The 16,063-nt window shown below is 47.7% G+C and overlaps 1 protein-coding gene across 3 annotated transcripts in view; it reads right to left on the reverse strand.

Annotated features, from left to right (window-relative positions):
- JDP2 (Jun dimerization protein 2) overlaps positions 1-16,063 on the reverse strand; it is a 40,307-nt gene that overhangs the window by 15,124 nt on the left and 9,120 nt on the right. For all 3 annotated transcript variants that reach the window (XM_080658640.1, XM_080658641.1, XM_080658642.1), the window contains exon 2: positions 15,687-15,907. In XM_080658640.1, coding sequence (XP_080514766.1) covers positions 15,687-15,887 — 201 coding nt within the window. In that variant the 5' untranslated portion in view covers positions 15,888-15,907. The remainder of the gene's footprint in view (positions 1-15,686; positions 15,908-16,063) is intronic.

Here is a 16,063-nt window from a genome sequence, read left to right on the forward strand (position 1 = left end):
AATGGTCACCCTAAGGCTGCAGTTGCAAACTCAAGTCACCTCCAAGGGCCAAGTAAGTAACCATTAGTGAGGGAGTAGGGCTAGATGGGGCCATGGCCTCTCAACTAGCCCCAGGGCAATGCAGGCTCAGTATTGTCAAATCTCTCAAGTTTTCAAGACTAGCTGAAAATGTGGATTTTTAAGTTAACTCCCAATTTGTAATGTTGGCAACGAATTCCATTTTGAAAAGGACACTGAGTGAGCCAAACAAAACACATCTGTGGGCTGCTAATTTATGACCCTTGGCAAGCGACCCCACCGGGGTTGGTCATCAGACACCTGGTTCTAGCCACCATGGTGCTCTATTCCTCATGACCTTGGGCCAGTCAGCTCATCTCTCCTGTCCTGAGGCTAATTGGTAACAAACACAATAGTTTCTACTTCTCACTAACCTTCCAACACCTCTGCAAGATGGGTAATAGGGATCTCATTTTACTCTCCATCCCCAAGGTGAAGTGTCTGCCCCAGGTCACCCAGCTGGGAAAAGACAGGGATTCCACTCCATTGCATCATGCTTCCTTCCAATGGACGGGCTGGACTAAAATCTCTGACCCAACTCTGACGTCCCTGGGTTTTCATTCATTCGCTCTTCAGGAGCAGTGTTGGCTTATCAACACCTCCCCCCTCCTCCCCCGCCACCCCCCCCCCACCCGCCACCCCACCAAGAGGTTTCAGAAATAGTCACTTCAGAGCCAGAAAGGGGCTCTTGGCAAGCTCCCAGGCCAATCTCTAGATTTTACAGATGAGGAAACTGAGGTCCAGGGAAGGGAGAGGATTATTCCAAGGCTCACACTTGAGGACAGGACCTGAGTCCTCTTGACCAAGTCCAAAGGACAGTGCTGGTCCGACCGCCTGGGCTTCCTGGCTCCACCTGACTGCACATCACTCCCTCTCCCTGGAATTTTCCTACTTCTCTGACCTCTCCTGTCTGTCTCTTGCCTGGGATCCTTTTCCAGAGCCCTCTCCTTGGCCTGCTGCTTCCCTCACGCACCACCTATGGATCATCGTTTCCATGTGGCTTCGATCGCCACCTACACAACAGTGCCAACCAAATTTTATTTTCAGACCCATACATCCAACTGGCAGTTGGACATTCAACTTGGATGTCCCTCAGCCCCTCAAAGTCTGTATCTTCAATTGGTGACTTTGTCTCTGTTCTCCACCCCACTGGTACCACTGCTCACTCATTCACTGAAGTTAGAAACTCAGGGTCTACTCCTCACCTGTCCCTCTCCTTATTTCCAATGCTGACCATACAGGCCATCCAATTCTATATCCTACATCTTCCTCAGAGCTGCTCCCCACTCTCCATCCCCATTACTACTTTCCAGGCCTCCTCTCTCTCCTGGACCACCTCCTGGGTGACCTCCTGACCTTGCAGGACCATCCTCCATCAAAGGCATACCGAGGGATCTTTCTAAAATGCAAATCTGACCCAGGTATTGGCCTTGGAGGGGGAGGTGAGAGGGAGACAGATGGTCATTATCATCAAGCCCAAGCTCAATGAGTCAAGCAAGGTTCCTCATGACTTGTCCCTCCTGCTATGGTCTCACCTCCTGTCTATCGCTCCCCAACACTCCATGTTCCTGCAGTGCTAAGCCTCTTTTTACCCTACACTCCCCTAGCTTCATGCCTTTGCTCCTGCTGTCCCCTTGAGTTACTCTAGGCCTGTACATTCAGCTCAAGCATCACCACCTACAGGAAACTCTCCTTGATGCTCATCCCCTCCAGGGCCAGGGAGGTGTCCCTCTGCTCAGCGCTCCCATAGAACTCTGAGCTTATCTGGCCCCTACTGTGATGTATTCTAGACTCAATTCCTACCTCCCCCACTAAACTGGGAGTTCCATGAGGGCACAGTCTGTGTCTGCTACTTTGTGTGTGCCCAGAACCTTGCTAAGCGTGTGGCCATCAGTAATGTTCAATAAACTTTTGCTAAAGGGAGGCCTGATCCACAGAATTGGTGACCTGGACAAAACCCAGGACTCCTGCCTCCCCGTCTGGTGCCCCTTCCACTTCAACGGCCCCCGATGCCAGGCTCTAATCAAACACAGTCACCTACAAACACCCCACACACTGAATGCCATGCTCACTCAAAGCCTCAAACCAGCCGAGCCAACCACCAGGTGAAGGCTCTGAACAAGAGCTGGCAGCGGCGAGGGCTCCACCTGCCAAGATGATTCACTCCGCTCCCCTGGCTGGGGGCACAGGTGGATAAGCAACCGCTCGGTGCAGTTGGCATCTGCAGGAAGCGGTGGGGAGCAGCAGGGCTGTCCGGTAAGCTCTATCCTGAGGTTCCGGGACTGAGAAGACCTAGAGATCCTAGGTGCCTGCTGCACCCGCAGCCCAGGGACTCGAGTTCAGAGACAGGGAGTGAGTCTGCCCAGGTCCCTAGGTCAGGCGGTGACAGTACCAACCAGAGCACACTGCTTTCTGCGGGGGCAGGGAACACCTTCTTTATGAACAGAAAGCCTGACTCTGCTGTCACTGGGCATCAGAGCCCACAGGGGGATCCATCCGAAAGGCTTCTCTGTCTGCTCACATCTCAGCAGGATGAAGCATTGACCTTGGCCCTCCCAGCCCACCCCCCTCAGTGAAAACCTTCTCCAGGGTTCAGAGAACCCATAAGACAATAGGCCGCTGGGGCTCAGGGCTGGTTTACATGAACAGAACAGGGAGAGGCCACTCTCTCAGAAAGCATTGGAGGACAGCTCGCTGGTCTCCACTGCTGAGAAAAGACGGCATTGTGTTCGGAACAAAGCCCCACAAAGCCGCTGGCAGGGTGACACCCATTTGCGGATGGTCCTGTTAAGGACAGAGCAAACACTGTAACTACAAAAGTGAGGTAGCAGCCAGGAGACAAGGAAAAATCACCCTGGCGCGGGCAGAAAAGCTAACATTGAAGAGAAAAGGGGACTGTGATTAACTGGAAGTTCTTTTGCTGGAGAAAAGCTATTTGGAGAATGATGGCTCTTCTTTTGTTGAAATATGTCTATTTCAGGCCCATTTTGGACTTATGGTTTAGCTGAGGTTTCGTTTCCCACTAGGCAATCAACCGATTTTCTTGCCCAGTTGACAATCGCTTCCAAAGATGAGAAAAGGAGAGAAATGGTGGCCCTGACAAGGCTCTCCCCACCTCCAAAAGACTGGTACAAAGCAGGCTGTATCTGGCTTCAGAGAAAAATCTGTTTTCTTTTCAAAAAGAGTTAATAAGACAGTGGAAACTGAGTCTTCCACAATAACACAAACAAGCAGTGTAATACACCTTGATTACCCTGGGGCAAAAACACACCCACAAAACAAAATAAAACCACCTGAAAAATAGAGACAGGAGCTCCTGCAAAACAACCATTTATAATTCAATGAAAATGCGGTTGTTGCAAAGAATATCTATGAACCGGGGCGTTCTGAAAGTCCCGAGTTAGCCAACGTGGAAGAATATTTCAAGTCCCGCCATCCTATTAAAGCTCGGGAAGTCATTTGTCTTTCATCGTGAAGGTGAAAGCCAAGGTCCTTGGCTTAATTATTCCCCACCAACGCAGTTCCGTTTAATCTGTATGCAGGCTGTGCAGCTAACATACGGAGTTCAGCCAACTTCTTTCAGGCACAAGGCACAGATAACAGACAAATCGCTGAGCAGAACAGCGACCTCTACTTTGCGGGTACTGAACTAGTAAAAATCCCACCCAGGTGACGTGGCCAAACGAATTCACAACCAGGAATGCCTGGCTTGGAGGATGGAAAAATGATTTCATCATGAATGATGCATGTAATGAAGTCGAGACACATAAAGTTCAGAGATGGGGGAAGGGCTTCAGAGCACCCAGGCAGACTGGGGAGGAGGAGGAGGCATGGAGCAGAAATCTCCCTTCCCCCGCCCCCCAGTTCTTAGACCAGAGCTGCTGAGAACTCCCAGCAAATGGGGGCTCCTTTGGCATCAGAACAGTCTGTCTGATTCTCCCTTTTTTAACAAAAAAGAAGCTGGCCTACTGATAAACGCGGCAGCTTAATTAATTAGGAAGTCCCTTAGGGTGTGAGTGCTGGCAGCAGGGAGGATCTCTAACCTGGAAATAACTGCTTTGGAAATGCTTCAGTGTTTGCTGACTCGGAGCAACCTTGCCTTACAAAGATCCAGGTACCACACACACGTTAATGAATATCTGATGGTGTGAGGGTCCCTCCGGGAAGCTTGAGATAGGTTTGGAGAAAAATGTGGTGCTGGATCCTTGAAGCCATTCTCAGAGACGATCATTCACAGTCAGATCTGGGACGTTCAGGTCATCTAAATGCAGCATCGCCTGAAGGACTTGTTACATCACAGGTTTCTGGGCACACCGGCTGGAGAGTCTGCTTCAGACCCAAGAATCTGCACTTCTGACACGCTCCCAGAGGCTGGCGCCGCTGGCCTGCGGACCCCACTCTGAGGAGTGCTGATGTAAACCAGTGGATTTCAGATTGGTTTCAGCAGTAGAAGGCTCTTGTTGAAATGATACCATAATATATTAAACAGATAAAGGCTGTATTTGAGGGGCTCAGTTGTATTATATACTTATAGTCCATCAGTACAATGAGTTGTGGTTGATGCCTTTAACTCAGAGGTTACGGGGGATGGTTACAGATTTCTGTCAGCCTCAGAATCCAAATTATTTGCCTTATGTTTTCCTTGCACACACAGATCAGTAGTTACAGTGTGTGTGTGTGTGTGTATGTACATATACATATGTGGATATATGTACACACACATACAGTCATGTGTTGCATAACGTTTTGGTCATTGATGAATCGCATCATGACGGTGGCCCAATAAGATTATAGGGGAGTTGAAATATTCCTATTGCCTAGTGATGTCATAGCCATCATAACACTGTAGCACAAAGCATTACTCAGGTGATTGTGGTGATGCTGGTGTAAACAAACCTATTGTACTGCCAGTTGTATAAAAATATAACATGTACAATTATGCATAGTACACAACATTTGATAATGGTAATAAATGACTATGTTACTAGTGTATGCATTTACTATACTTTTTATCATTATTTTAGTGTGTACATTTTCTATTTATAAAGTTTGCTGTAAAAGCGTATGCTGTGTTATGCCAACAGCAGCCTCACACATCTCGTGTTTACTTGGTGTCTTGACTGCCTCATTTTCTTTTGTGTTTGACCTACTCTTGTGTTGTTTTCTACAAAAACATGCTGTACAGGCTGGTAGCCTGGAAGCAATAGGCTGTCCCACATAGCCTAGGTGTGGAGCAGGCTGTATCACCCAGGTTTGTGTAAGTGCACTCTCTGATGTTCGCACAATGACGAGATGGCCTAACGACGCATTTCTCAGAACCCATCCCCGTCATTCCTTAAGCAGCGCTTGGCTGTATATGAAAATAATGTTTTATCACCTTGCCTTGCACTCTCAGGATGCTCATCAGTTAAAGGAAAGTAGCAGGAAGAGCTTTGTTCAGATGCAAAATAGATTATGCTGGCACCAGAGGTCACCTTGGCAGTGCTCTCCAAGGTGTTAGGTTGATAACTAATAGGTATGAGCATGTGTGTGGATTTTGCTTTCTTAAAAAAGCAAAAACAAATAGATAAAATTATGCTCTAAAAATGAGACTTCATCTCTCTGAGCCTTGATTCCCTAACAACTAATAATACTAATAACACCTACCCCATAGAGTTATTGAACAGATCAAGGAGGTCATTTCTACAAAAGTAGTTTGCAAACCATAAAGTGCAATGCTCAAATGAGCCTTCTGTCCTGAACACAGATATCCTCATTCCTTCAAAGACTTGGGCCAGTTTATACTGTACCAGGGGTTTCAACCAATGGCTAGAACCACCTGCTGGCCCCACCCAGACCAATTGAATCAGAATCTCTGGGCTCCATGTCAATATTTTTTTAACTGCTCTCCAGGGGACTCTAATGAGTAGCCAGGATTACTCCATATTTCCTCCTGAGTTCCATACAAAATCCTGCCAAATTGCTCTCATTGCTTCTAGATGGCCTCTAGTAATAAAAAGAGGAGAAAATGCCCCTAACCAGAGGCTGACCTTTCCACTGCTGTTGGCCAGAAAGGGAGTTTTAATAACTACAGCTACTAATTCTGGAGCACCCATAGATGCTAGGCGATTTACATAAATTATCCCTTTTAATCCTCCCCACACCTCTGTGAGGTAGATATCGTTCTTCCCTGTTTCTAAAATAGCTTTGCCTGGTAGGTGTGACTCAGTGGTTGAGCGTTGACCTAGAACCAGAAAGTCACGGTTCGATTCCCGGTCAGGGCACATGCCTAGGTTATGGGCTTGATCCCCAGAGTGGGGTGTGCAGGAGGCAGTCAATCAATGATTCTCATCATTGATGTTTCTATCTCTCCCTCTCAAAAATCAATAAAAATATTTTTAAAAATAAAAATAAAATCGCTTTATTGAGATACCACATACTAAACAATTCGCCCACTTAAAGTATAAAATTCAACAGTTTTTAGTACATTCACAAAGTTGTGACTATCACCGCAATCATTTTTAGAATATTTTCATCCCCTCCAAAGAACACCCCACCCCCCTTGGCTGCACCCCACACACAACTTCTCCCATCTCCCCCGGCCCTAGGCACCAGGGAACTGGTTTTCCTTTCTGTCTATGGGTTTGCCTATTCTGGACATCTCACATCAATGGAATCCTGCAATATGTGGTCCTCTGTGACTGGCTTCTTTCATTTAACGTAATGTCTTAAAGGTTCACACATGTTGTAGCGTGGATCAGTGCTTTATTCCTTTGTATGGTCAAATATCCCACTGTATGGACATATCGTATTTTATCTATGCATTCATCATTCATTGGACATTTGGGTTGTTTCCATTTTGGAGAGATTATGAACAACATGGCTGTGAACATTCATGTACAAGTTTTTGTGTGAGCATGTTCTCCTTTCTATTGGCTGTATACCTGGGAGTGTAACTGCTGTCATATGGTATGGGTCTATGTTTAGCCTTTTGAAGAGCTGCCAAACCCAAAGTGGTTGCACCATTCGACATTCCTGCCAGCAGTTTGAGGGTTACCGCTTCTCCCATCCTCACCAACACTTGTGATTATCTGTCCTTTCTTATTACAGCCACCCTCGTGGGTGTGAAGTGGAATCTCACTGTGGTTTTGATTTGCTTTGCTTTGATGGCTAATGATGCTGAGCATTGCTTCCTATGCTTCTTAGCCATTCACATATCTTGGGAGAAATGTGCTTTCAGACACTTTGCCTGTTTTCTAATTGGCCTACTTTCTATTTACTGAGTTGCAATAGTTCTTTACATAGTCTAGGGATACAAGTTCCTTATCAGATCTATAATCTGCAAAATATGTTCTCGTATTCTGTGGACTGTCTTTTTGCGTTGTGTCCTTTAAAGCACAAAGTTTTTCATTTCCATGATGTCCAATGTATCTATCTTTTATTTTGTTGCTTGTGTTTTTTGTGTCATATCTAATCCAAGGTCAAAGATTTATGGCTGTTTCCTTCTAAGAGTTTTGCAAAAAATTGATGGTTTTTGCCCAGCTGGTGTGGCTCAGAGGTTGAGCATCGACCTATGAACCCGGAGATCTCTTACATTAGGTCTTTGATCCATTTTGAGTTAATGTTTGTATATATTGTCAGGTAGGGGTCTAGCTTCCCCCCACTTTTATAATGGAGGAAATCGAAGCTCAAATGGCTAGTAACCTTTCCAGAGCTACATCAGCCCTGCGTTGCTGCACTGCTTCCAAAAAGCCAAGGTTTGTTCTTGGAGGTGGTTGGGAGAGGAGGAAGGGAAAGAGCTATGGAGGCAGATCCCCCAGAGGAGCTTGCCACCCAGTACATGCACATCCTCTGTTCTTAGTACAGGGACCCAGCCACTGAACAGAGCACAATGAGCACCAGCACAGGGCAGGATGTGAGCAGCCTCAAGGGGTCGCTAAGCCCAGAGGAGGCCTTGACCTCGCTCCCAGCACCTCTGCAGCCTGCTCTAATCTGCCCAAATGTCCTCCTAATCACCGAGCTCTAGCCTCAGGCCAGGTCATCTGTGTCTTTTGTTTTTTGTGTGTGTTTGGTGGTGGTTGTTGTTTAATCCTCACCAGAGGATATGTTTTCATTGATTTTTCTTTTTAAAGGGAGAGCAACATTAATGTGAGAGAGAAACATTGATCAGTTGCCTCAACTGTACACCCTGACCAGGGATCCAACACACAACCTAGGCATGCGCCCTAATTAGAAATTGAACCACAACCTTTTGGTGCACAGGACACGCTCCAACCAACTAAGCCACCCAGCCAGGGCTGTCTTGTGTCTTTTGGACACGGAAGAGGGGAAAGGGACTCGGCTGACTCCAGAGTTGTTCAGCCAGAGGAGGTCACCTGTGAGAGGACTCAGTTTCCCAACCCCGAGTCCTTGTTGACAGTGGATCTGGAGACACCAAAGTAAGATGACCAGCACTGACAGGAAAGGCCACTGGGTAGTGCTGTTAAAAAATTGATGGTTTTTGCCCAGCTAGTGTGGCTCAGAGGTTGAGCATCAACCTATGAACCAGGAGATCACGGTTCAGTTCCTGGTCAGGGCACATGCCCGGGTTATGGTATGGGCTCACTCCCCAGTGTGGGGAGTACAGGAGGCAACCAATCAATGATTCCCTCTCATCACTGATGTTTCATTCTCTCTCTTCCCCTCCCTTCCTCTCTGAAATCAATAAAAAAAATTTTTTTTTCCAAAAATTGATGGTTCTGGAAATCCAGCAATGACCTTAAAACATGGGAAACAAGGTAAGAGGTTACATGAGGCAGCTGAGGGGAAATCAGAGGGCTGAAGAGTCTTCTCATTTACAGTTTGTGATGGAAACAACAACTCGGCTGCATCTAAACTTCATGAACAACCAGAAACAGGAAGGTCTGCTCACTTTCCTGAAACCCAGGTTACAGGCACAACACACTGGAAAGGCCGATGCGGTCAGAATTTGTGGTGTCATTCTATGCAAACGGACTCAGTCTTCATAAAGTAAGTTACAGATGCACTGCGCTGTCGTCAGTCATCCTTACACACAGAGGAAAAAGCAGATGCTCAGAAAGACCAGCTGACTTGTCCAAGGTCATAGAGAGTGAGCGAAGGAGCCAGACTTTGAACCCAGAAGCTGGACCCAAGCCCAGAGCTCTTCCCAGGCCCCAGAAGCAGTCCCTCTGGGTAGAAGCCAGGATGCTGTCCTGCTCCCATGACACCTGGGCCCCTCCACACACTCAGGCCGCTCACCTCCAAGGGCAAAGTGCCCTCAAGGAAATGAGAGCCCAAGTAACAGTGTTTGAATAAATTATAAAACTAATTTGCATAATTGACACATTTGAAAAGTAAATCATAATCATATCTCACACTTCTTGTGCATCTCAGTAAGTGCCAGGCATTATGTGAAACCCTTTAGCCACATGCGTTCATTTAATCATCACAGCAACACTATTATTCCCATCTTTAAGACAGAGAATCTGAGAAAGCAGTACAGGACTCTCTGAACTTTCCAGAGGTATTTGATTTCTGCTAAGAACATACATGTCCAGCCATATCCCCACCATCAGCTCTCGAAGGTGACCCCATGCGAGGATGACAGCAGGTATGGCCAACCTCTGATGTTAAATAAAAGCTTCAGAACCCCTGTGAGTGCTCAGGGCATGGACTCAAATCAGACGCAATTCCACAGGGGGCAGTGTTAAACAGTCATAGCTGCTCTGAGCTATCACTCATTCTCCTTCAAATTAAACTATCAAAGCGGGGGAAAAGCTAACAGCTTTTTAAAATGTGCTAACAAAGTGACGGAATTAAAGTGGAAATTCAGGATTTCAAAGACGAGTCAGGAGATTCTGTTCCAAGAGAGGGACAGATTGGCTCTCTCTGCCAACCAAGCAGGAGACAGAAAAAGCGTCTGAGTCAGGGGGAAGCAGGCCAGCGCCATTCCGAAGAGCCGCAAATTAAAAACCAATTATGCAAGGCTTGCTAAAAAATCTCAGTGGGCTGCCTTTATGTGTTAAATCACTAAAAACACAAGCATGCTCATGCCAACATTTACCCAGCACGTCAGCTGGTTGGGGGCAACTTTTTATGCTCAGGCCAAACAGGCTAAACATTTTGGTCTTTTTGGTGGCATGAACTCTGGAGAACCACCTGTGGCTGCGAGTGAGCACACCTTCCAGGGCCACCCTACAGTCCACAGATTCAAATTCACGTTTCATGCAAAGGTGAAAACTCTCCAAATGTCCTCAGAGACCCTGGAGAAGTTGGAAAATGACCAGTGTGAAATCCACAGACAGCTAAGTCTCCTCTCGGGCTCTGAAGATGATGAGGACCTGGGAACGAGGACCTGGGGAATATGCACTGAAGGGCAGTCTGCAATGGAATGCACAGAATCCTGACGGTGAGGCCCTTGGAATGTGCCCTGACAAGGATCAGAAGAGCCTGAGGAGACGTATAATGAACAAGGTCATCCCTGAGCTTCCTAAACATACCGATTCCCGGGACTGCCCCCAGACATTCTGAGTCCATGGGCCTGAGCGGGGTCTGACATTTTTATTTATAAGAAGTTCCCCAAGAGGTTTTGGTGATCAGCCAAGTTTGGGAATAGTTGGTTGGATTTTCACTGTGTTCCTTTTTTCTGCCTGAAGTCGCTAAAGTTCAGAAACAGAAAAGCAAACGGACAAGGCGTGGAGGTAAGAATGGAGAGATATAGAAATCAAGGCAGAGGACATTTAAGTGGCTTGCCAAGCTGACACAGCTAATTCATGTTCAAAACAACAAGCCTATATATAAAACTACAGTCTATGCAAGGCAGCGCACACAGGCTGGTGGAAATAAAAAGAAACGTAAGATCTAGTCCCGACCCTTGGGACCTACAAACAGGACTCAAACTCAAAAGCAGGCTGGTGACAGGGTGTGAAGTGGGCTGGGTATAAGGCAACAGGGAGCAGTGGGGTCTGTGGTCAACTGAAGACTGCATGCTGATACAGTGAGCACCTACTACTCAGCAGTAGCTTTCATTGCATATAAGGGTGTGGGCCTAGAGTGGCCAGATAGTCTGGTTTTTTAAAAGAAGCCAGAAAGTTCACATTTCCTGGCTTTTAAATATAGCAACTCATTCAATTTAAAAAAACAAAAAAAAGAGAAAAAATACTGTGAGGGCCAACAAGATTCATCTGTAGGCTGACTCCTGCCCGTGGAATGACAGTCTGCAGCCTCTTTCCTAAAAGGTCATCCAGTCCAACTTCCCTTGAACTTGAGACCCCTCTAGAGCCCTGCAGTGGCACAGAGAGTGAGGGGTCCCATCTAGCAGGTGGTTAAGTAAGTGCCTGGTTTGTATATGTGTGTGGAAGGGTGGAACTTCTGACCTTCCCATCTGCCCCCTGCCCCCACCAGCCACACTGAAAATGCATTCCAAGCTCAGAGGCAGGATGTGGCCCCTGCAGCCACAGCAGCCCACTCATACATGACCCAAGAAGGACCACAATCTTCAGGCCAATAGGGACTGGTTAAGGAGTCCAGCTGGAATGGGCTACAGAATAAAATGTGTAGAAAGAAAAGCTCTAGAGAAAGCCAGAGAGCAAAACTGTCTTGAAAAGGAATATTGGAAAGGAAAGAAGAACAAAAAGGCAAGAAAGAAGAGGAAGAGGTGGGTGGAGGTAGAAGAGGGTAAAGAGGGGATAAATGGTGATGGAAGGGGACTTGACTTGGGGTCGTGAACATACAATACAATATACAGATGATGTGTTATAGAACTGTACACCTGAAACCTATATAATTAACCAATGTCACCCCAATAAATTCAATTTTTTAAAAAAGGCAAGAAAGAAGCATGTGCTCACTCTAAAAATCACATAACCCAAAATATAGCATCCCCAGACCCTAGCCAGCCATCAAAACCAGCAATCTCCCCACTCGCCACCCACCTGGTCTGCTTAATTTTTCTTCACAATATTGCCTACTCCATGACCTTTTATTTCTGGATGCCCCCACTACACTACACAGTTCCAAGAGAAAGGGTGGGGGGAGCTTGTCAACTCTGTTTATGGTTCAGTTCCCAATGTCTGGCACAGTGTCTGGCACATAGTAGGTGTGCTTAGCAAATATTTGTTGGACAAATGGACTGCAGGCAAGCAGTTGGCACCAAAACAGTTTAGCATTATATGTAAACCACATAATAATATCAGCACAAAACACCTATCGTTTAACTTAATCCATCCAGTTTTCTTTTACCAAATTGCTTCGTGGATTTGCACATGGCCCAAGAGACTACTGGCCTCTGCAAGGTGGACAGTCCAAGAGCCTGCTCAGAGGGCTGCCTGCATGGCCGCTCAGTCCACTCTCTCTCCAAACCTGGGAGACAATGCGGCCACAGAACTGCCAGACTCAGCACTAATTGGGCCATGTCATCAAAATGATCCAATGTTCCGGGCCGGGTTCATTCCACCCCACCCCCTTCCTCAACCTGATAGAGAGGCAGCCGCAGCATAAGGTTAATAAAGCTTTGGCTCTGAAGTTAGCTTTCCAGCTGCATGACCTTGGCCCTCTCCAAGCCTTGTTAACCTCATCCATCATGTGGGCATAACAATAATAATAGTAACAGTAATTACTTCCAAGGGTTCTTGTGCAAATTCAATGAGATATTTCACAAAGAGTGTCCAGCACCGTGCCTGCTGCTTGGCTCAGTGCATCCGAGACGTGGCTATTGCAGCAGCAGCCTCGTCATCACCCCAGACTCCAGTTTTGCCACTTTCCTGAGTGACTTGACCCCCTCCTCCTTGGACCTCATATTCCTCTTCTCTAACATGGGAAAAACCCAGTCACCAGGAAGGATCAGGAAAGGAACAAACGAGATCACGCATGTTAAACAGCACAGGTCCCAGTATATGGTCAATGCTTAATAAATGTGAACTAGGAGATTTTATAATTCAAGGAACTTTACTAAAATGCCTGTGTGAAAATCCACCGAAGGCAGTTTGCCATATGCAAAAAAGTATTTGGGACATGAGGTTCTGCAGCGACAAGGTTCTCTCCCCACCGCTTTCTGTTGTAGTTGCTCTAAGAATAAGCACCAGCACCCCAAAACACCCACCCACCTTGAGTCGAACCCAGAAAGCATTTGGAGGTCAGTTCCCAGTGCAGGGCTGACCTTACTTCCCGCCAGCACAGTCTACTTCGCCCCCCGCGATGCTGCAGGGTGACAGGAGGGAGAGGCATGCAAATACGCCCCAGCAGTGGCTGGTTATCTTCACGGCCCGGATGGCGCGTGTTTGTGGGCGCCTGTGAAGACAGCACGTCACTGTCAGGTATGGGGCATATGCCACCAATGTGGGGGAGGCTGTGAAATGTAAAAATACTCAATCCAAATAAAGGTCTCCCCCACCCCCACCAAAAAAAAAGGCTTCTCCAGCGCCTTTTGTAGAGGGAAGAGGTGGTAACTCCACTTCCCAGGCTAATCTCTGGTGGGCCAGCCCCTGACGAAGGCTTTCATAAACACTGAAGCCTCAGCTGCCCAGTGATGCGCCTCGGGCACTGGTTTAAAGGGTGATTATAGTGTGGAATGATCCCTGAAACTGGTGCTTTCGAGATATGAGCCTGGGAAGGTGAACAGCAAGGGACCAAAGGCAAGGGCCCTCAGAAAAGAAAAGAGAAGTCCCCAGTACAGGTGAGCATTAGTGCTGGGAACACCCCCAGCCCACTTTCCCGGGGCTTGCGATTTGGCCAAAGGCCTGAGGTCCCCATCTGACAGCATAGCTGCCCACCTGGAAGGGAGAAGGAGCCAAGAAGTGCTATCGACAGCATGTCGATCTGCAACGTTCATTCACAAGAATGTCATTACCATCAACTCTCATCTTGAAATCATTAGTGGACATCTATAATGCACCTAATCCAGGTGTCTCAAGTGCAAATGTCTACAATAGGGGCCAAGCAGTTAAGTAAATGAAGGCAGCTGGTGGTAACCAAAGCAAAACGAACAGCGGAAGAAAAATTAAGAATGATAGGGAGGTGTGAGGGCCTGTGGCAAACGGGAAAGAGGAAAGAAGTGAGGGGATCTCGGCATTCCGTGTAGCTGTTGCCATGCCAGGACAGGGCACCTGTGAGCAGATCTTCCAAGTTTTTAATCAAAGATTAAAGTCCAACTTTTTAAGTGAAGTGTTGGTTCAAGTTTCTTTTAAAACATTGTGCAGGCCAAACAAAACACATCTCAGAGCCAGATCCAGGATGCCAATGGCCAGTTTGCCACCCCTGGCCAAGCCCTCAGCGGCCCTTCTCTGCAGTTTTTATGGTTTTCCTGGGGAGAGCGAGGGCCGAGCAGTAGCTGCATAACATACCCAGCTCTCCTCTGCCAGGACCAGGCACCTTTCTCCACGCAAGAGCCCCTCTCTCTGGAATGTCCAGCCCTCCGAGCTCCAACCTAAAGCACGAGCCCCCTCTGGGCACCTCTGCCTGTGCATGTTCCTCATCAGAACTGCTGAGCACCTGATACACAGCTGCTTCCCATGTCCTGTCCCCCACACCTGTCCACAGCCACCTCTCCCCTCCCACCACGGGCTCCTTCTCCCTTCCAGGTGGGCAGCTATTCTGTCAAGCCTTTGGCCAAATCGCAAGCCCTGGGAAAGCGGGCTGGGGGCGTTCCCAGCACTAATGCTCACCCCACACTGGGGACTTCTGCTTCTCACCAGTCCCCAGGGAAAAGCAGCTCTTCTGCAAGCGAGGCTCATGAGAGCTCCAGCTGCAAGGGACCCGAGGAGGGAGTGCTCCATGCGTGGGTCCCTTGCAAACATCTAAGGCAGACGATATGGGTGGCTGAGGCCAAGCCCAGCTCTGGCAGCTCCTTGAGAAGAAAGGCCACACCATCCTTCCTCCAAGTTCCCACGTTCAGCTGTAGCCTGGGGCCAAGGGTGTTAGAGCAATGACATGACTAACGATGATTTTAAAGATAACGCAATATTAGTGTTCTCTTGTATACTTTTCAAAGCATGTGCACAGTTCCATGAGCTCCCTTGATCCTCCCAACACCCCAGAGAGACTGCGAATATATTACTATTACTATTATTATTTTTAAAGATATCGAATTTTTTATTTTATTATTTTTTTTAATCCTCACCCGAGGACATGCTTAGGGGGTGGGGGGGAGGAATATCAATGTGAGAGAGAAACATCAATAAGTTGCCTCTGTGCACTCCCCGACTGGGGATCAAACCAGCAACCCAGGTATGTGCCCTGAGCAGGAATTGAACCAGCAACCTTTTGGTGCACGGGACAACATTCAAACAACTGAGTCACTCCAGCTGGGCCCAATATGCTATTATTCATTTTTGTTATTAATCACTCTACCCTTGCCCCTCAAAGAATCAGAGAGGTTCAGCATCCTGTCCTCCCCCGGGACCTCTCAAACTTTACCATGTCCATGAACTCCCCAGGGGAACTTACTAAAATGCAGACTCTATTTCAGAAGGTCTGGGGTGGAGCCTGAGATTCTGCATTTTTAACAGCCACCGGGTTGTATGGATGCTACTGGTCCTCAGACCCCACGATGAGCAGCAACGCTGAGATCACCCAGCGGGTGTAGGCCTAGTCCTGAAACTCTAACCCGGGCGTCCTACTGCTGGATTCTGCCTGGGAGAACAAGGCTCACTCACCTCACTTTTCACAGGTTGAGGCCTCTTGCCCAGTTTCACCTCCAGGAAGTGCAAGGGGGCGATCATGGCCCCAATGTTGCGGATGTCAGCGTATTTCAGCTCCTCTGCAGTCAGGGCTGAGCTGGGGAGTCCGGTCAGGGGGCCAAGCCCTGGCAGAGAGCCCGCAGTCACGGAAGGGTCCGGGATCTGCCCAGGCATCATAGCAGGAGTGGCAGTCCAGCCTGGAGTAGGCAGAAGAAGACACGTACTGTCAGCCAGAAGAAGTGCTATGAGGGGCTTAAGCCCCCATGTCTTGCCAGGACCTCATCCTTTCTTTCACTAATGTCCCCCTCACCCCTTCCCATCCCAGTGTCTCTCTCTGCCCTTATTTTATTACA

Source organism: Plecotus auritus (genome assembly GCF_963455305.1).
Source record: "Plecotus auritus genome assembly, chromosome: 1".
Classification (NCBI taxonomy): domain Eukaryota; kingdom Metazoa; phylum Chordata; class Mammalia; order Chiroptera; family Vespertilionidae; genus Plecotus; species Plecotus auritus.